We start from the raw sequence: 21,871 nt of genomic DNA on the forward strand, positions 1-21,871 counted from the left end.
CAACATATCAAAATTTCATGACAATCCAACGGTTAACGAATCCGAAATCATATTTTTACCAAGACAACTCTGGGTTTCTACGGAAAAAGAAAAGTTAAAATGCGAATGGTATTTCTCTCAACTCTGGCATTTTATCATAATTTAGAACGGTGAAAAGGTGAGAAATTGAGTTTCGAACCTGGTGCTTAAATTTCAGGACGATCCAACAATGAATAAGTCTGCGATCATCGTTTTTCTAAGGCAGGTTTGGTGGTCTCCGGGAAAAAGAGAAGATTTTGGGAAAGAGAAGAGAGAAAGAAAATGAGGGGAAGAGGAGGCATCGTCGGTCTGAAAACTGACTTAACATATCGCTATTTATATCTAGGGTACTCACAACTTATTATTTACTCTATTTATTTATTTTTATTATTTTATATAAAGGAACTCTATTTTATTTCCTATTAAATGAATAAATCAAATATATATATATATATATATATATATATATATATATATATATATATTTCAAAATATTATTTTATTACAACTATTTTTTCTTTATTTATTTAATTATAAAAAATTCACTATTCTCTAAAATTTTATTTATTTATTTATTTTTACTAAAAAACCTTTTTAATTCATTTACGAAAAATGGGATGTTACAAGAGACACCACTAGCATCACCAAAGAAAGCCCCGTACCCTTTGGTGCCATCGGAGAAGGATAAGGAGCGCTACTTCAAGAGGTTCCTTGACATATTCCAGAAGTTGGAGACTACTATCCCTTTTGGAGAGGCCTTACAATAGATGTCATTGTACACAAAGTTGCTAAAGGACCTCTTCACAAAAAAAAAAAAAAAAAGTACATCAACAGCGAAACCATAGTGGTAGGAGACAATTGCAGTGCAGTAATCTAGAAGCTGCCACCCAAGTTCAAAGATCCAGGAAGCGTGACCATCCTATGTTCTATTGGGAATGTATCAGTAGGTAAGACTCTTATTGACTTAGGAGCAAGCATCAACCAGATGCCCCTTTCCATGTGTAGGAGAATAAGGAACTTGAAGATTGACCCTACGAGGATGACGCTCTAGCTGGCAGACCGCTCCTTCACAAGACCATATGGGTAGTTGAAGACGTCCTGGTCAAAGTCTGCCACTTCACTTTTCCGATGGACTTTGTGATCATGGACATTGAAGAAGATGAGGAGATACCCTTGATCCTGGGGCAACCATTCATGCTAGCTGCAAAATGTGTAGTGGACATCGGGAATGGAAACTTAGAGCTGAGCGTGGATGATCAGAAGGTAACCTTCAACCTATTTGAAGCAATTAAGCATCCCAACAATAACAAGTCATGCTTCAAGGTGGAGGTAATTGAGCAAGAGGCGGACTACGCTATGCAACACCTGGTGACTTACTCAGCATTGGAAAAGGCTTTGAAAAATGCAGTTGATTTCCTGACCGATGAGGAGGAGAAAGAGATGGAAGCCTGTTTGGAGGACTTGGAGCGATTGAAGGAGATTTATGCAGGGGAAAATGCTCTTGAAGATCTGAAGAAGGACAACCCTTTAGAAAAGTCACAGATGGAGTTGAAGACCCTACCTACGCAACTGAAGTATGCTTTTCTAGAAGAGGATGAGATCAAAACAGTTGTGGTCAGCAGTGACCTATCATCAGAAGAGGAAGCATAGTTGATGGAAGTTTTCAAAAAACACAAGTAAGTTATTGGGTGACACATCTCAGATCTCAAGGGAATCAGCCCAGCCTATTGCATGCACAGGATCATGATGGAGGAGGAGTACAGACCAATGAGACAACTGTAGAGGAGACTTAATCCATCCATGAAAGAAGAAGTGAGGAAGGAAGTCCTCAAGTTACTTGAGGCTGGACTCATGTACCCTATTTCTGATAGTGCTTAGGTAAGTCCAGTCCAAGTGGTACCCAAGAAAGGAGGTATGACAATGGTTCGAAATGAAAAGAATGATCTTATTCCCACTCGGACTGTCACGGGATGGAGGATGTGCATCAACTACCGAAAGCTCAATGAAGTCACAAGGAAAGACCATTTTCCTTTGCCTTTCATGGATCAAATGTTGAAGTAGCTAGCGGGACAATCTTTCTACTGCTTCTTGGATGGGTACTCAGGGTATAATCAGATCGCAATGGATCCCAAGGACCAAGAGAAGATGACTTTTACATGCCCTTTTGGTGTCTTTGCCTACAAAAGAAGTAGGAAGCAGAAGGAAAAGACACACCGAGTCTCAGAGCTCTCTATTGAAGATATCCAAAGCCTGAGTCTCTCCCTTAGGGGGAACCTTTGTTCTTAGGCATTCCTCCCTTTCTTTCTTCTAGTCATCTAACCCCTTCTTCCATCCACATTAGCCTCTGAAGTGTAAAGTCTCTCATGGATATGAGAGACTAAACCCCCATTGTTGGGAGCCCAGCAGGCCAAACTCTTGTAATATAACTCTGTCTATTATCTATTTAATGCAATTATGTTTCTATTATTTTTCTGTGCTTTTCTATTATTATGGTCTAATCATTCATGTAATGTTTAGAGGATAATGCATTGAAAAATGATTATTTTCTAAAGAACTGGATAAGAGTATCTAAATAAATTCATTGCTAGAAATAGATTGATATTTGTTTTACCCAATTTTTGCATCTCTTATTTTAATGCGATTTATTATTTTTATCTTTACAAAGAAATTTGGGAAAAAAGAATAAATAAATTAGGCTCTTTGTGCGGGAAACCAAGGATAAAATGTTTTAGTACATGTGGGTGGAAACAATGATTTCATTAGATAGAGAAAATCATTAATATTGCATTACAAGTAGTGTTGACATGTTAGATCCCAATATTATCACATTCATCATTCTGCATTTTTATCATTGTTTATTTTCTTGTTATCTCTTTCTTTTTCCTTTACGCCAACTTTCACACTTACAATTCCCTATTTTTTCTTTCTCTTCTAATTGCTTAATAATTGAGTTTGCATCACTTAAGTACAACCAAAGTCCCTGTGGATTCGACACTTGGACTTCCATTTTGATTTTACTACTTGTGACAAATTGATACACTTGACAACGAGTTAACAAACAACATATAACAACAAATCCAAAACGATTATTGTTTACGTGGACACGATGAAACTTGAGGAAAGGAGCGAGGTGGTCCTTTTGGGCACATGCCATTTTGGTGAGTTCTTCAACGACTTTCTTCTTGACAAATACATAAAAGATGGAACAAAGTTGTTAGAGTACAAGTGTGAGGTAAAGTCTCACATCGAGTATAAATGAAAAGGTTGAACTCCATATAAATGAAAAAAAAAGACTCATAAACCTGAACATTAAAATTTTGTTTAGATTTTTTTATCTTTCGAAAATGAATTTATCAACACTTTACAAAAATACCTATTTACCATATTTAATTACTAGTTGAAGGGATTAGACTTTCACTCTTCTCGGAGGATATCCAGAATTTTTTTTAAAAAAATTGACCATTTTATTTAAACCCCTCGTTATTTTTATTTGCATTGATTACAACAAATACATATGGACTGCATTAAATCCAATTCAAAAGAATAAAAATACAGATTGACAAACATTGTCAGGCTTGTCTTACTACTGCTATTATTATAATTATAGTAATTAATTATTACTGTATTATTATTAGAGAGATTAACGAGCGTGTTAATCAACAAATATTTATAAGAGATGTGAAAAAAACATTTATATGATTATTCTAGTTTAGTTTAATTAATGGTTTTCAGTTTAAATCATCCGTAAATATTTATATTAAATATTTGTAGCAAGAAATTTATTGTGTTTAATAATTCTTTTAATTTAATTAAAATTGTCTTTTGTAAAAGATACATTATGATTTTAATTAATAAATCGTTGTTCAGTAAAAAAAAAACATTGATTCTACTAGAATAAATCTTTTAAGTCTCATGAAAAAAAAAGTAATTAAAAAAATATGTCTTATTAACAGTGGTTGGTTTTGTTTTGAGATGAAAATTAATTATTAATGAAATTAATAAACAGTAATAGTGCTATGTACCATATGACATGATTACAAAAAAGATACTTTAATTTCTAAAATAAAATAAATAAAATTTATTATTAATGATAATTATGCTGGGTTCGATCGAGATATACACGTGATTTTGTAATTAGGTATTTACTTTTTGCATTTTCACTAAATTATAAATATTAGAAATAATTATGGTTGAGGTCGAATGTGACCATTACGAGGAACAAAATTATTGTCAAAATATTAAACTCAGTTGTATATTAAAATTCCAATCTTGACTTAAAGATGAAACAACTCTACCCATGTTGATTCACGGCGCTTGGCGATTACTATAAATATATATTTTTTTTTTATAAAAAAAACTTAGTTAACAATTAAATAAAAGAGGCATGGCATGGCTAATTAGTAATTACGGTGAAAGGCGAGGGCATTTGGAGAATCCGAAATTGGGATTTGGATAAAGAAAGATCGTTTTTCTTTATTTAATTTTAATTTTCCGTGTTGGAAGAAGCCAACTATCAACTCCCTCGCTTTCCTTCTCTTGTGTTGTGTGTATATAAAGAGCCACACTCACACCACCACCAAACCAACAAGGCTACAGCAACGACAACAACAACAACAACAACTTCTCTTCTTCCCTCTCAGACTCTCTCTCTCCTTACCACTGTTTCATGCAAAACCATTTCTAGGGTTTTCGGTTTTCTCGCCATTCTTCAATTCTCGCACTCCGACACCGCTTCGCCATGGCATTTCCGAACAAGAAGCTCATCGACGACCCCAATGGTGCGTGCGCCTCTCGTTTCCCTCTCCTCTCACTCTCTCCCCCTTCGCTCCGTTCAATTCCTCGCTCTCTGTCAAATTCCCCAGCAATCCTCGCCTTCTTTGACTTTTGCCATCGACAATTGCTGCGTTCTGAATGCTTTCGCCGCAGTTCCGTGCGGAATCGCCTTCTGGATTATTTTTTTAACTGTTTGTGCTCTGTGCATTTTGTTGACTTTTTTTTTTTCGTTTTATAAAATCTGTTTGAAACTTAAATGTTTTAGCATTAGGCTTTGATTGAATTTGCACTGTGCTTTAAATGACGGAAATCGCTGCTACTGGTCGTAATATTCGACGTGAAATGTTGTAGAATTGATTGTGATGATTTCCTGTTAATCTAGCTGTTTTAGTTCGAAGATTGTGATTCAATGTGAGAGTTAGATTCCGATTTAGATTTTTTATTCTGTTTGTATTCCCCTTAGTAGCACTGCAGTTCTTTATTATTCTTTTTCTTAAGAGATTTTGCAATAATTAGATAATTTATATATAAATGTATTTAAACATTTATTATTTATTTATATATGTATGTATATATGTATATAATTGTCTTGAAAGTTGAATAATTGCTTTTGTTTTTAAATTTGATTGCAGATGTTGTGACTGAATTCATTGAAGGTCTTGTGGAGACATATTCCGGACTACAGTATTTAGATGGCTTTCCTCTGGTGATTACAAAAACACTTACAGAAACATGCATAACTTGTGTAGTATTAGTGAGAGTTGCTGAAAGCAGTTTCTTTTTCTGTTGTTTTTCGCTTGAATGTAGGTGAAGGTTGTCTTACGTGCAGATGTTTCAGCTGCAACATATGATAAAGTTGCAATCGTATCAGGTATGACCATGCATTGGATACTTTATATTGCTTAACAGTTCATTTTTTCAGGAGTTGTGCCATTGGGATTCTGTTCAGAGTGTGTAAGAATTGTCATGCCAATTAAGAAAAAAAATTGAAAATAAAGTTCTAAGAGGAAGGAATAGGATATAGAAAATGGTTTGTGGAAATATGATATTTCACCCTATGAAACATGTATAAAATGAAACTTCTTAGGATGATTTTGCATCTTTATTTGTTCAATTTAATTGTGTTCATAGGTTTTATTGAGGAAATTGTGTACATCCATATGTTATGTTACAGGGGGAGGAAGTGGCCATGAGCCTGCCCATGCTGGATTTGTCGGAGAAGGAATGCTTACAGCAGCAATATGTGGAGATATATTTTCTTCTCCACCTGTTGACTCAATTCTAGCTGTATGTTTATTATTATTAGAATTTATATTCATATTACCTTTTCATTTATAAGCACAACATTCTCTTTTCTTCTTCTGATGCCACCTATTGATTTGGAAATTTAGGGGATACGAGCTGTAACTGGTCCTAAGGGATGTCTTTTGATTGTAAAGGTATTTTTTTTTCTTTCTTTAGCATTTTGTCATCCTAAGGATGGCTTTTTGCATTGGTCTTTCATATAAGTATGCATATTAGATGTCCTACACATGGAAAGTGTTATCTGTGGTGGTTAAGATCATAAACAGTGAAAAGATTCATAAGTAAGCTTCTTTTTTATTATAATTATAATAGTATTATAATATTGTGTGCCAAAAAAATTTAAAAAACTCGTCATCTTGTTAAATGAACTTGACGCTGTGAATAACATATAAGAAAGTGTGGCTTTTGCACTAACTTGAAGCTGTGAATAGCATATAAGAAAGTGTGGCTTTTGCACTAGTATGGTCAGTTCATGATGAGTCATTAGGATTTGCTTTTGTTTCTGGATTCATAGTGTTCGAATTTGGGTGTTGATAGAACTATACTGGTGATCGTTTGAACTTTGGCTTGGCTGCTGAGATAGCAAAATCTGAAGGTTATAAAGTTGAGGTATGTCTAGCTGGCTAGAGTTTTCTCATTGTACTCTAAATAATTAAATATTTAATATGTAGGTAAAGTATGACATGTACTTTGCCTATTCAGACTGTTATTGTTGGGGATGATTGTGCACTACCTCCACCTCGAGGGATTGCGGGAAGAAGAGGTTTGGCAGGGACTATTCTGGTTCACAAGGTACATTCATGAAGTCACTTCTTTCCTTTGTTACCAATGCATATAAAAATGCTCTAACCATACATTTTCATTAAAACATATGAAGGGACTATGCGGGGTATTAATGTAATTTCTTTTCTTGACATCAGCATTATTAATTGTAAATATAACTGTAACTAAATATTATGTATTTTAGTATAGTTGTTAGTTATGTATTTCCACACGTTTAAGGATATTTTTGTTTTGTCTGAGCCAGGTTGCAGGAGCTGCTGCTGCTGGTGGTCTTTCTCTTGCTGATGTTGCTGCTGAAGCAAAACATGCATCTGAAATAGTGGGAACAATGGGTGTTGCTTTGACTGTGTGCTCAATTCCTGGTCAAGTTGCATCAGATCGTTTGGGGCCAGGAAAGATGGAACTTGGTCTTGGAATTGTAAGTGTTCTTTATTAGTTCAATCTCCCATTAAGAAAAAATATAAAACTCAATTTTTTTGCAGTATTGCATATCTGTCATTCTGTTTTATAGCATGAAATAAGCTCTTGCATTGTTATTTTTCTTGTGGTTTTCAGATCACAACATTGGAGATAGTGTGCTTTTCTTTGTTCTTTGTTCTTCTCTTTAAATTATTCTTTCATAAAAACTACTCTATAGTTATTTGATATTTTTCTCCCTAATGCTTGTGCTTGAAGTCTGTCTTTACTGCAATCTATTCTCATTCAAATTCCAAATTAAGCTCATTATGTGGTAGCATTTTACAGCATGGAGAACCTGGGGCAGCTGTGGCTGATATTCAGCCCGTAAATGTGGTGGTTTCTCATGTTCTACAGCAAATATTGTCCACGGTATGCTGTATGCCACAATATTGCATGAAAGCTCTTGATGGGTGTATGCTAATTAATTGGGAATGAAATGTTCTTCTAACATATACTTTACAAGCACATCACAAATTCACAATAGTTGGCATGTGTGACAAATGAACTATGATGTTCACCCTTTGACTGTACTAGGGGCATTCTGTTTACGATACTCAATTGAGTTTGAAGAAATTTAGCATATAAAGTTCATGTACCCCTTAGTATTTCATATATAAGGTGTCCTATTCTATTTGAATAAGCTACCTGTTAGCACCTGAGTTTTAGTGTAAGGTTTATTTATATATTGGAGACACTGTAGAGACCAAACAATGTCTTGTGAACTTATGTTAGTACAAATTAGTATAAATAGGAAAGTGAACAGGACGATGCACTAAATAAAATAAATTCTCAGAATTGAGTCAAAATAAACAATGACCTATTAAAATCGGAAAATATATTCAAATGATAGAACCCTATGGCCCTACAAATATTGGACAAAGAAACTTATTAAAGAGACATTCTCTCTCTAAGTAGCATAAAAATGTCAAATGGACTATTTTGTCTGCTAAAATTTGTAATAGTTAAATTTGACTACAATATCTTATTAGAAAGGACTTTGGGAATAATGTGCACAGATTGATCCCAAAATTGCTTCTTCTTATCAATCTACTCTTTCCTTTCGTCAATAAGAGTGTACTTTAAGCATGTAGGCAGTGCAATTATCATTCTAGTGAGTGGGTCACAATCTTTGTTTGGTAATGTTTGCAGGAAACAAACTATGTACCGATAACTCGAGGAGAAAGAGTGGTCCTTATGGTCAATGGGTAGGTTCATGAATGTGTTTAATAGATCTTCTCATTATTGAATGTTGAGAAAAGAAGATAACAGATCTTTAACACATGTTTTGTCTACATCCAAAGAGGTTTCATTGAAAAAGTTGTCTCATCTAATATATTTTCATATTGAAAATATATTGCCTTTTATTAGGTAGCATTAACACAATTCATCCATCTTTTTAGCTTTTTCTTGTGCATTCTTTGAAGGTTTTTAACCTCCCTTCTTCAATCCTCTCTCCTCAGGCTTCTGTCTTTGTAAATTCTTCTATTGAATTTTTTAAAATATGCATGTTTTTCGGGCATACATTTTACTTTTTAAATATTCAGACATTCCTAAATCACGAACCCCATAATCTAGAATTTCAAATATTACATCTGAAAATGCTTTCAATTTTTTTTTTTTTTTTTATTGATGTTCAAGATTCCTTTTGACAAAACATTTTGCCTTTAGAATGGTTACTTACTTCTTAAATGATTTCTCATATGCAGGTTAGGTGCCACTCCTACAATGGAACTAATGATTATAGCTGGAAAAACAGTTCCAAAATTACAGCTAGAACATGGATTGGCTGTTGATAGAGTTTATACAGGGTCATTTATGACTTCTCTTGATATGGCAGGTTTGTTACCACAGCCAATAGCAATAGGCTTCTTTTTTTTTTTTTCATTATGCAGTTCTGATTAGCATTATTTCATTTTCTGTTAGGTTTCTCAATTTCTATTATGAAGGCTGATCCAGTTATTCTTCAACGATTAGATGCTCCAACTAAAGCTCCTTATTGGCCTGTTGCTGCTGATGGTTAGTAATTTTCTCTAGTTGTTTTCATCAATCAATTTTATTACATGGAAAATTTTCAATGTTGGTACTTTTCTAGTAACAAGCTTTTACCTCTAAAATGTTCATTCAACTGTGATATTGATTGGAGCAAATTAATTAATTATTCGTTGATCGAACTTTTGAAATTGTTTTTTCTTTAAAGGTAATCACCCGCCTGCTAAGATTCCTGTTCCAATTCCAGCATCTCGATCAGCAAAGACTGATGAGGTATATCCATGGAAATTAGATGTCATTTCCCTTCTATACCATGTAACTATTGTGATCTAAGAAATTAGATTAGGACAAATATGCTTAATAACAACCCTATGAAAAATGATCATATGAATTCTATCTGATTGGATTATCTGGTAGTTTTTCTGTTTTAGCTGTTGAAATTTGACTAGCATTTTTTTTTTTTGTATAACATTTGATACTAGCTTTGTTGGTTCTTTGTGGTTAGCTGAACTTCATCTATTTGTTGGTTTAATAATGAGTCATTTAGTTGGGCAGGGGGGATTCCTTCTCTAAGGAGCTGTTGCTCTGGTCATTGATTTGTATTTGCTCTTTGGGTTTTTGTTTCTCGTTCAATAATACTCATTGGGCTAGACTCATTCTGGTCATTATCATTGGTCCAACCTACTGGATTAGGGGAGGATTTCATTTTTGAGTGTGGAATTTCTGTCCATACCACCAACAATGTTTGATAGATGGATGTGTTGGGTGGATTGCATGGCCAACATGGTGGCCTCTGTGGAAAACCATCAATCCTCTTTCACTGAATTGAGCCTTGCATCAGGAGAGAGCAAAATTAACAGTCAACTGTTAGGTTCCAAAGAGAGGGCATCATCATCCAAGCACTTTGGAGGAGTACAAAATGGCAGTCCTTTCTTGTTGCTGACCCATTATATCTCCCTCCACATCAGACTTTGAATTATGAGCCCATCATAAAAGGACATTCTAGTTCACAGAACATTTTTCACAACAAAAATACATTTTCAAATTTTCTTTATTTTTAATGCAACCGTTAAACTTCATCTATTTAAATTCCTTCCCCTTCTACCACCAGCACCTGGCCACTGGGTTCTCTTCCTTGGCTATCTTGAGTCATCTTGGCACCTTCCTCCAAATTTTGCTTTCTTCCTCTTTCCCCTTCATACAATATTTCTAAAAGGCTGCAATGACTCCTGTATTTAGTATGAAATTAAGATTATCAACCATCAATTTTGTATTAGTGCTAATTTATTGCACTAAGCATTAAAAAATTGTCAAGAATGAAGACTATTGCTACCATCCAATCAAACTCTTAGTTTAGTTGATTTTATGGTGACTTTCAGCATTAGCTCAATCTAGTTGTTCTCCAATATAAGTGAACCCCCTGCCAGTCTTGCAATCAGTACAAAACAACAAATTACAATACAATAGTTTGTATAAAAAGAAATTCATTCAAATTTTAGTATGTGAATTATGCTCTTTTATGCAACTCAGCTTATTTTCATGCATGGTATGGAGAGTTTTTTTTTTTTTTTCCTTTTGGCAACATGGTGTTTGTTATTAATGTGCAATGATGCTTAAAACATCTTAACTTCTTGGCAGTGGATGTCCTGTTTCTCTTAAGGGAAATAAATACTTCATAGTTAGCTTTCTGCTTTCTTGATCCTTTTTTACACCTCCCCCTTCCTTCAGTTTTCTTTTCTTGTGTCTTAATACAATTTTTTTAAAATCTGGTTTCCATATTTGCTTTATGTAAGCCACGAAGTCAGCCATTACAACTAAATGAGCAAGGCCAAATTCTTGAGGTAGCCATTGAAGCTGCTGCAAATGCAATTATAAATCTGAAGGACAATTTAAATGAATGGGATGGTAAAGTTGGTGATGGTGACTGTGGATCAACTGTGAGTCTTATCCTCAAAACTGTTTACTTGGTTTAGTTTTAAATGTTGCTGTATCATGTGTATTACTTGGTGTCTGATTTTTCTTCTGCAGATGTATAGAGGTGCAAAAGCAATTCTTGAGGACATCAAAAAGTAAGTTTATGCTCTGCATTGCTTAGCCTTCTATATATTTTTGTTTTTCTTGTTTAGATTTATTTACCCATGTATTTGATTAATGGACTATTTGTATATGTTTTTCTTTATTGCTTTATAAGAGTTTATGTTCTTGAGGAACTGCAATGGTGGTTGCTGCAAAAATGTTGTCAATTTGGATTGTGATAGCAGTCTGACCTAAACTGCTATTTTTTGTTCAGTTACCCTCTAAATGATGCTGCAGAAACTGTCGGTGAAATTGGTTCATCAATTGGAAGATCCATGGGAGGAACAAGTGGGATCATGTATGATGCCATTCCTATGCCTCCTTTAAAGTTTAATCATTTATGCTATCTGAAATCTGACTCTTGTCACTCACTAATTTCTTTTCCAGATATACTATATTTTTTAAGGCAGCACATTCGGTGCTAAAAGCAAGTTCCCATTCTGGTGTCACTTCAAAACAATGTGAGAACATTCTCCAAATCAAGCATCGTTCAACAAAAACTTTACAATATTTCCCCTTTTATCCTTTTTTTGGTTGGACTTTCCACCCCTCATGAGTCCTTTTGTTGATTCAGGGGCTGAAGCACTCGCAGTTTCCATTGCTGCTGTAAGTAAATATGGGGGGGCTAGTGCTGGATATAGAACATTGTTAGATGCCCTTATCCCAGCATCGTTGGTTCTTGAAGAGGTAATATCTGTTCATTTCCCTTCATTATTTTCATGACTTTATTTACTGTTACTTACAATGATTTGGCTTTACAGAAATTAAATTCTGGAGTTGATCCTTGCATCGCATTTGTTCTCTCCTCTGAAGCTGCATTGGCTGGAGCTCAGTCAACGGTAGACATGCAAGCACAGGTGACAACTTATTAATGGTTCAAGTGGGAAAACTTTTGTGGTGTAGATGCTTCCTTATAATTTAGAGTTTAAAATTAATCTATTGATTTTTTTCACACAATTAGTGAAGACTGAAGAGAGTTCCAACCTATTGTAGTGACTGAAGGACCAAATTCCTAAATGGCATGAAAAATACAAAATCATAAGAAAATCCTTTGCATGTTTTAATCTACTGTTGTCATTATTAGTGGATCTGATGGGGGTAGCATATGCAGGCTGGACGTTCGACTTACTTTTCTGGAGAGATTCTTTCAACAGTTCCTGATCCTGGTGCTATGGCTGCCGCTACATGGTACAGAGCCGCGGCCTTAGCTGTGAAGGCCAAATACCAGAGCTAAGCTATATACTTGAAATGTCCTGTTTGTGCGGATATACCCAAGTTTTGTTCCAAATTTTGTACTCTCCTGTAACCATTTAAGGCTCTCCGCTTATGTCTTTCATGCATAAAGCTGAGAGAGCAATTCCCAGTCACTTTCATATACGCCAAAAATTTAAAAGTGGATGTAAATTTGAAACTTTATTACTACAATCGACAATAATGTCAGTCTCAATTTGAGCTCATGATTGTAATCTTCGTGGCTGCTTTATTCATTTTTATCAGTTTACAGCATGCCCTTAAGTTGAAAACAATAAATTTCGTTGGTCATTTCTCCCAAGTGAAAGATATGGAATGTACTGGGGAAACATTCAGAGTGGCTGATAAAGAGGAAACGTAGCAACATACTTGAACGCACACTTAACAGTTACCATATTCTTTGTTATTGATTAGAATTTATTAAAAAGAATTATTAAATAAGTCATGGATCCTACAAAATATTGTGGGTTGATTTAAAAAGTTATAAATCTCAATATATCAAGATATATTAGATTTTGACTTTTGGTTAGGAGAACTTCGGTTCACCCAAAAAGAAAGTGTGTTCGTTAATATTCTCTCAAAATTAGATAACTTCATATTTTGAGTCAAACCGGTTTGCCTGAAAATTGTGGTGTGAAATGAATGAGCTTTAGAGGAAGACACGTTAATCACAAGATACATTGAACATTTGGTAACCAAGTAGTCACTCATCTTGTGATCATGGTGATTCTACTGCTTACCTCAAAGTAAATGGAGATTATCGCCAGAGAATTTCTCAATAAAACATACACTTCTATAGAATAAAAAATGACCCATTTTGCTCTTTTATTGTTTAAATTTTTAGTCTAATAATACTCTTGCTATTTTCTTGGAGATATTGTTGAAAGGAGTGGAGCAGAATCGCCAAGAATTGCATAGGAGTGCAGTTGTACGAAAGTAATTAGAGTGAGTGATGGATCAGTCGTTATCTTGTCAAACGTGGCCATTTGAAATGTTAGTGGGCTGTGAGTTCGTGCATGCATTAAGCTCTCTCACTGCCCCTAGCTGAATAAGACGTGCCCTGCAAAGAACCTAGTGTGTTTTCATAGTGTCCTTCTATATTGGCCCCCTTTCATGCGTGACTTGCCAATTTCTTCCTTTCATTCAATATTCAGATGGAAGTTTGAAAATTAGCCCTCTCGTAGATAAAACCAATAGGCTCAGCTTAAATGGTAGAGGATTGCTTGATTTTCAAATGGAATTGGACTTTGCTAGCAAACCACCTAATCGCTTAAGCCAGCCAGGTTTCTTCTCATTATTAATTGATTAATTTTAAATTCTCTTACAATATGTTTTTATTAATATTTTGTTTTTGCATAGTAAGTATTAAATGTATTTTGTATATTCAAAATATAAAAAGTATTTACTTTCTCATTTATTATTTCTTTTATATATACAATCCCAATTTCTTATGATAAATGCTAGCAACACCCATTCTTTATTATTGGTTAAATTTATTGAAAACCACCAAATTTTATAGATTCTACTTCTAATTCAACAAACCTCGCCATTTTTGTAATTTTGAATGAATTTTAAATAGTAAGAAATAAATTATATAAAAAGTGTTAAAAATATATGTTGTTAGCACTTTTCTTAGAACACCTCCAAGTCACCAAGGCACAACTTTACCGCTGCACGAGGACTCGCCCTCTGGTTGAAACTTATTAAACACAAATTCTTATTAAGAGTAACTCATTGAAAAAGTTCTTATCAAGTACTCATGAAGCAGTGGATGCTTACATGAACATTGGTCCTTAAAATTTTGTGGGTTCCACGTGCATGTATTTTTAGGAAATAATGATAAATATAAGGACGCAAGGTTATTTGTATGATTCATTTAGTAAAAGTTTTTAAAATTGTTAGACCGAAGAGGTGTATTGCTTAAATTATGAGTGATATTGTCATCTATGCACTTGACATACTAATGGTAATGTCTGATTAGTTGGAAAAAAAAAACTATATTATAAATGCATAACTATTAAAATCATTATATTCTTTTTCTTTTTGGTAAAAGAAAAAGAAAACCACCCTTTTCACAAAAAATCATTAGTGACAGGTAAAATGGATTGTAACTTGTAAAGTGCAACATAACCGCAAATTATTGAGGATACCCTGTTTATAGAAAACTCCATTGGAAAGAGATCAATGTGCCGCAGTAGTGCAAGTTGGCTGTATATAAAGGGAGCATTAGCCTCTCAACATCTTGCGGTTAGGTTGCAATTTGCGAGTCCATGTGCTGTCTTTTCTTTTGTCCCTAATTCGAAGAGCAGCACCTCAGTACTGCTAACATGCCAGGTTGTTTCACCTAAACTGTGGTCTTGTCTCTCGGGTTCTAGGCAGATGTTTAAATTTCACATTTCATTGAAACCCTTTTGCCTTTTGCCTTTTACAGAGACACATGCAAGATCATCTTAAATTTCACATGAGTGACATGTAATCTTACATGATTAATAGATAATTTTGTTTTTTATAATATATGGTTAAGAGTTTGATTTTTAAGTCTTTGTGTATAAAAAAATATCTCTTAAAAAAGTTATCTGCTTAAATGAATCTTAGTATTACAAATGATTAGTTGAAAAATACCCTAGTTAAACACTTAAAAAAGAACAAATGTCACATGGGTGTGAGACAGCTTAAGTTAGAAAGGGGTGGGAGTCATTAACCTTAATTTGTGATTCTAACTTCCTTTCTTGTGGAGGAAGGGACATGAACATCCGTTTTAATTCTTTTTGGATTTGCGTACAAACGAAGGTAAAAATTGAATCCATAAGGGTCAGTACGTGGTCCAGCAACGTTGCAAAAGATTCTTTACCACTTATTGATCTGACTTTTAAGTCCTACCCTTCATTTATTTAATGCGAAATGAGAATGAAACTGTAATTGATCCAATCATTGGGTTCCATAGCCCTTCAAGGTACAAATGTTGAATTGAAAAATTATTATCCATACATTAAAATTTTATAATTGCATAATTAGGGTCTTTTTTTCAAATTTAAATATTGAACATGAAAAAATTATGCAAGTGGAAATAGAATGGACATCAAAAGTAATCCCGAGTCATTCAGCAATAAAAAACATAAATCTTAAACATATTATTATTAGTTTTGTACTACTTATAAAATGTATTACAAGTGCATGTGTTTATAATTTATTAATTTACTCAAGAAAGGTACTAATACCCTTTGAGTAGGCACGATTGAATTTGCCAAATTTTAATTATTTCATTTTACAAAAACTCGTAGAAAAACTAATGAGTCTGGAAAAGAAAACCAGGAGTTGTTTGATTCTATTTTGGTTTTCAATATGCTACCATGTCTTAATGTTCTTTGATCGTGTAATTATCAACGGATGACTCGTTTAAAAAAGCTTAGTAACCAAAGATATCTTTATATTTAAAAGTAAAAAACTATAAGGTTTTTTAAGATTTTAAGGAATTTTAAATTGAAAATATTAGATTCTTATGTTTAATATGAATTTCAAATATCATTTTGAAATAATAACGTTTTAAACAACATGTTGTTGATTAGACAATGAAACTAAGTTTGAATTCTTTAAGAATCATGTAGATGAAAAAAAAATTGGGAGGAAAAATCTCATTGAAAGTGATCATCTAAATTTTTAGTAAAGATGGATAATTAGTAAAATTAGTGAATATTTTACACCAATGATGATAAAAAATAATAATATTTTGAGAAATTTAACGATGTTCATGGAAAAAAAACTCTCATCAAGGAATCTGGAATCCAAAATTCACATAGCCCAAAATTTTTTAACTCTTAACAACAGTTATGATAACATCTTTAAGCATCTATCCCCAAAAATTATTATTTTTAGAGACGTGATTTATGAAAAACATAATTCCCAAGAACTAAACAAAAAAACATGTTCCAAACACGTCCTGACGCTTTACATGCTAAGCACAGAATCCATGCTGTAATCTTTATTTATTGAAACATAATTTAATAATCCGTTGGCAAAGCATGATGACCATGACCTTGCCATTTTGTCAAATCACCTCCCAAGAACAAACTTTGTTGTATGAAAAAAATCATAATAAGGATTATTATATTTTTTTTACAGGAAGAAGTAGGCAACAAAATTCATAAGGGGTGCACCGGTTGCAAAGTGACAATAAAGCAAAAGAACATATCCATTTCCTGAACCAAGGTAGGAATTGCAAGCAACCCAAAAATTTTCAAAAATGCATGACAAATATTGAATTATAACATCAAATAGCAATCACAAATGGTGGTTGTGACTTCTGAGATGCATTGGAACCATAGAAGATATCGTCAAAGTCATCTGTCACCCCAATACACACATATCTATGGTGTTAAAGTGAATAATCATGATTTAAAACCTTTTACAGTTAGCTTAGAGGTGGAAGCTTAAAGTCGTAGTTTTATATAAAGTTCTAAGTACAAATATTAATGTCGCCAATATAAAAAGAAAAAATAATGCAACTCCTCTGAGTTTAAATGTGACAGAATTAGTTTTGTGTGAAATTTAGTCTACCATTTTCCTGAAAGACGAGAACTTGGGTTAATTTTTTTAATTTTTTAATATAAAAAAGTGCTTTTAAAAAAGTATTTTTTTTAAGAAACGGATATAATTTTGCTTCTTCAAAAAACAAAAGAATCCTTTTCTTAAAAAAAATTTAAATACATACATAAAAAACAATAAAATTGTTTATTTTATAAAAAAAATATTTTTTATTAAAATAATATAAGCTTAAGAAAATGGATCTACTAGTAGGTGATTTTAAAGCATCACCTGTCTATGATCTGAACTAATGTTTGCATGACATGTATTTATGTTTTTTTTTTTAAATTTAAAATAAAATAACTAATACCATTGATTACATATCATATAGAAATTTGTGGAGACCATGAACTAACAAGTGATAGAGATAAAGAAATAACTTCACAGCTGGTAAATATAGAGGGCAATTAACTCATGCACCAGTCGAAAACAAAATTAATTTTTGCGAAGCAGTCAAATGACATTTTTTTCAAAACAAAAAATTATAAGAGAAGACACACCCCTTACGAAATTAGGAAAGATCACCAACAGCAGGAATTTATAGTGAAACTAGCTAGCTTACACATTGTCTAATAATCAAACCTAAGTCACGGCATGTATACACTAAAGATTCAACCAGATGTGTGAACCTGTGAAGACAGTAAGTCAAGTGATATATATTGAAAAATAACTAATGAAACATCAACAATTATTTATTTTAAACATTTTATTAACATCTTTTATTTTATTTTTTTTATCTTTTTCATCCTATTATATCATAAATCTTATCAAATTTATATTTTTCTCTTTTTCATATACCATTTACGTGTTCACCTCATAAACAGTTTTATTTTACCTGCTACTTGAATCTTCCCAAGCTCCTGTATATTACTTCACATACATGAATCTTCTCCTTATTTTTCCTCAAGTAAAAAACTCAAAAAGAAAAATAAAAAACAAATGTATACTAACGCATGCATCAAGGATATAGATAAATTACAAAATCATTACTTCCAAGCCTCGATTTAAAAAGAAAAAGAAAAGAAAAAAAAGAGAAGAAAATATTTTAAAAATAGCAATAATAAGATACATGCATCTCTCTCTCCCTCTAATTAAGTTTAGGAAGTGGGATCATGACTGAGTGAGAGAAGAGAGATTAACAGAAGAATTAGTAGAAGAGTTAGAATTGTTCTTGTGGTTATGCATCCACACCTTGAAAACTTGTCTAGTGACTCCCACACTCTTACAGAACCTCTCAATCTCATCATCCACCTCTTTCCTCTGCAGCTTCCACCCTAGCTTCTCCGCAAACCCCAACATCTTCTCCTTCTGCTCAGCGCTAAACTTCGTCCTGAACCTCTTCTTGCTGCTTCCTCCACCACTCCTCTCTCCCATCTCCATTCTTCCCTCCCCTCCTGAATACTCCATCATGTCTCCGCTCCCTCCAGTCACGACCTGCGGCCCTTCCACCGCAGGGCACGTGACCTTGCGGTGGAAGTTGCGATGACAGCCGCAGGCCATGCACTGGAGGGAAGGGGACGAGACGCTATCCGCGTCGAGGGTGAACTCCCCGCAGCCATCCGTGGCATAGCTGCCCAGGCTGGCTGCATGGTTGCGGAGGCACTCTCGGTAGAGATAGTTTGAAGATGATGAGTTCTCCATCTTTCTTTCTTTCTTGCTTGTGTGGTTTTTGTGTGACTTTGAGAGAGGGGTGTAGTGAAGGTTTTAATATATATATTTATTTGGTGTATGTATTGTGTGGACATTGATATGGAGAGTGACGAGAATAGGCATGGTTGGAGAGGATATTTACGGTGTTCCCCGTTGCGTGGACATGCTAGCGTCCTATACAACTAGGCAATATCTCCCCTAATGTCATCTACATAAAAGTGTCAAAGGACATGCAATAACCAAAGATAAGATTACATCAAGTTTGTGTAAAAAACAAGGGGAAATGTTGTGAGAGCTAGAATAAGAAACAAAAATAAAGAGAAAAAATATAATGGAAAGAAGATGAGAAAGCAAGTGGATGTTTTCTTAAGTAGTTTTAGTTATATGGTGTTGCATATTTATCAAATATATTGGCTGACAGATTGGATATATATATATATATATATATATATATATATATATATATATATATATATATATGCCCCCATGTTAGGGGCTCCAAAGGCGTCAAAAATTGCCCATACAACAAACAACTAAGTCTTTGATTCACAATGGCGTGGAACTTCACACACACAACTGAATAAGAATATATTGTTGTTCACATGCACCACAAACATTTGTCAGTCAGAGATATCAATTACAATCAAGATCATTCATTATTCATCATCGGTTACCAAGCTCAGTATGATGGTCATTCTATTTACATATATATAAATTAATCAAAATTAAGGTCATACGATACGAAGCAATTTTAATAAGCTAGAAAGGAAAAGGAAACCAAACAAATATTTGTATAGTCTCATGTATCATATTTGCAAATTTTGATACTATTCCATGTACTAAACTACAAAAGAATACTTATTCCTTGTGTTTAATTTAGAGAACAACAAATCAAAAGAAAGACGGTGGCATGGTGCAGATCAATCATGCAGGTTGAGTTATCAAAATATACAGTGCATACAGATAAAACTTAGATATATACAATTTAAATCTTATGTGTTTTTGGCATTATTTTCAACCTGAATTAAAATTTTACATTAGCAAACATGTAATGAAAATTTGCATTAAAGATAAACATAAATTACTGAGATCCTAACGTAGAGGGATTGAGGTAGCTTACGTGAAGTCTTACATTCAAACTTCATTGTTGTCATTGTATAAAAAAGTTACCAAGATAAAATTTCAATTCTAATTAAAATATAAAACCAAAAATATTTAAGCAACCACATTTTATAGCATCTTTTGTTTTGTGTGCTTGTTAGGAATTTGTGCTAAAAGATGTGACGTTCCAATGTAATAATACTCGATGGCTCTTCAAATAGGATCGCTTCCAAGAGAGGATACAAATTCTCATGTCCACATTAAAACTACCTCTTTTCACATTCTTTACACGTTACTAGTGCTTGTAATTATCAAACACCGACATCGACACCAGATACGATACGGACACGGATACATGGACACTGTAATGTATAAAATATAGAACGTAGTATAGGTATCATATTGGTATCAAATACTAATACGGACGCGTGTCGGACACCGAACACTGTAAGGAACTGAGGTGTCCGTGCTTCATATGCTTTTAACGCATAATCAAACACACTTAAAAACTTAGTTTTGAATGAGGAGATAGAAGAAGTGAGGTGTGCTTAGGAATGGAATGGGATGGTGTGGGCATGAAGAATAAGTGAAGTGTGGAGTGAATAATAGGTGGGTTGGAAATTGAGAGTGCAAAGGATGAATTCACTTGATGTGTCGGAAAATAATTATAATGTTTCAGTGTCTTTGGGAAGCAAATTGCTTTGTTTCCTTTTCTCCATTCAGTGTCCAGTCACTGTACTATGTGACCCTTTCCAACAGTACCACAACACCCGCAAAGCTAGTTATAGCTAGATGCCACTTTTGGTGCACAATCGGCTTGGTCTGTTTGGCTCTTTTTGGTTAAGGCTGCAACCAAAATGTGCTCGGTCTATTTTCTAATTATTATCACTTTATCATTCCTTATAATACTAATCAGCAAAAACAAGATTAAATTTTTTCTTCAAAAAAGTTAGAAATTGAAACGTATATACACTATAAGGTAACAAGGATATTGCAAAAGGAAAAGTTAAAGGGTAGTTTAAATTTGTGGCTTACAAAGAAAGGGGAAAAAAGGCTGCTCAAATTTGTTACGATGATTGTGGTAGAAATGATTAACTGCTTTCCTCATCATGTAGTGCATTTTGGTACATGATTGTAATATTTAGATTTTTTTTTTTTACAACTGTTTGATGAAAAAGCTGAAAAGAATATTGTTTCAACCTATAATATTTTGCCTTCAAAATTACACAATCTTGTTGTTTCTCAAGAATTCTCTTCACAAATTTTGCCTCTTAATTTACAAAATGTGATGAATTTTGACCTAATATATCAAGTCTGTATTGAATCGTGAATACTTTCTAACAGTTTTGAACCCGTCAATAAATACACATACTTAAAATAATTAAATTTTTTTGCTACTTTAAAAGAAATTATTTTAAATACATGTATTTACTAAGGATTCAAAATTCAGAAAGTGCGTTTTGCTATTTGGGATTTAATAAAGTATGGCAAAATTCGTCACATTTTGTGAACTGAGAAATATAATGTGAAAACAAATCTTTAAAGATAAAATTTCAGTAATTTGGGGGGGGGGGGAGGGAAATATAATTAAGTCTTTATTGATTTAAAATAAGTTAAAGCAAATATGTATTTAATGATTTGATAAGAATTAACCCAGTTAAATAGTCACACTAATATTAGAATTAACTTGCCAACTGGGCAATTTTTTTTCTCATGGAATAGTGATTTTTTTTTTATATTTTCATTATAGTTTTCTTGAATTATCATGTTATTAATGTGAAATTTCACCACTTTACCAATAAGAATCAAATCTGAGTCATTGTTTAAAATTTAAAAAATACAGTACAAAATAAATGCAGGTCTTAACTTTTGATTTTTTTCTCAT

At 33.4% G+C, this 21,871-nt stretch overlaps 2 protein-coding genes across 2 annotated transcripts; one reads left to right on the forward strand and one right to left on the reverse strand.

Moving 5' to 3' along the window:
• The first annotated feature begins 4,535 nt into the window (after nucleotides 1–4,535).
• LOC114418715 (putative 3,4-dihydroxy-2-butanone kinase) lies at nucleotides 4,536–12,871 on the forward strand. Its single transcript, XM_028384194.1, has 20 exons — nucleotides 4,536–4,796; nucleotides 5,424–5,497; nucleotides 5,599–5,662; nucleotides 5,966–6,078; nucleotides 6,183–6,230; nucleotides 6,634–6,705; nucleotides 6,799–6,888; nucleotides 7,124–7,297; nucleotides 7,624–7,707; nucleotides 8,488–8,543; nucleotides 9,045–9,175; nucleotides 9,262–9,354; nucleotides 9,536–9,600; nucleotides 11,121–11,264; nucleotides 11,356–11,396; nucleotides 11,618–11,701; nucleotides 11,791–11,864; nucleotides 11,978–12,090; nucleotides 12,165–12,260; nucleotides 12,515–12,871. The coding sequence occupies exons 1-20, from the start codon at nucleotides 4,757–4,759 to the stop codon at nucleotides 12,635–12,637; spliced, it is 1,779 nt and encodes a 592-aa protein (XP_028239995.1). The 5' UTR covers nucleotides 4,536–4,756; the 3' UTR covers nucleotides 12,638–12,871.
• Nucleotides 12,872–18,124: 5,253 nt separating this feature from the next.
• LOC114419126 (zinc-finger homeodomain protein 9-like) lies at nucleotides 18,125–19,191 on the reverse strand. Its single transcript, XM_028384734.1, has one exon. It carries the CDS (start codon nucleotides 18,874–18,876, stop codon nucleotides 18,346–18,348), a length of 531 nt encoding a protein of 176 aa, XP_028240535.1. The 5' UTR covers nucleotides 18,877–19,191; the 3' UTR covers nucleotides 18,125–18,345.
• Nucleotides 19,192–21,871: the final 2,680 nt, after the last annotated feature.

Source organism: Glycine soja, chromosome 7 (genome assembly GCF_004193775.1).
Source record: "Glycine soja cultivar W05 chromosome 7, ASM419377v2, whole genome shotgun sequence".
NCBI classification, from domain to species: Eukaryota; Viridiplantae; Streptophyta; class Magnoliopsida; order Fabales; family Fabaceae; genus Glycine; species Glycine soja.

Excerpts from the sequence above, each read along its gene's own strand:
- LOC114418715 (XM_028384194.1), top strand. The coding sequence starts at position 4,757 with ATGGCATTTCCGAACAAGAAGCTCATCGACGACCCCAATG. Across the intron at positions 6,706-6,798 it reads CTGAAGGTTATAAAGTTGAG|ACTGTTATTGTTGGGGATGA; the intron begins GTATGTCTAGCT and ends TTGCCTATTCAG. Across the intron at positions 7,708-8,487 it reads TACAGCAAATATTGTCCACG|GAAACAAACTATGTACCGAT; the intron begins GTATGCTGTATG and ends TAATGTTTGCAG.
- LOC114419126 (XM_028384734.1), bottom strand. The coding sequence starts at position 18,876 with ATGGAGAACTCATCATCTTCAAACTATCTCTACCGAGAGTGCCTCCGC.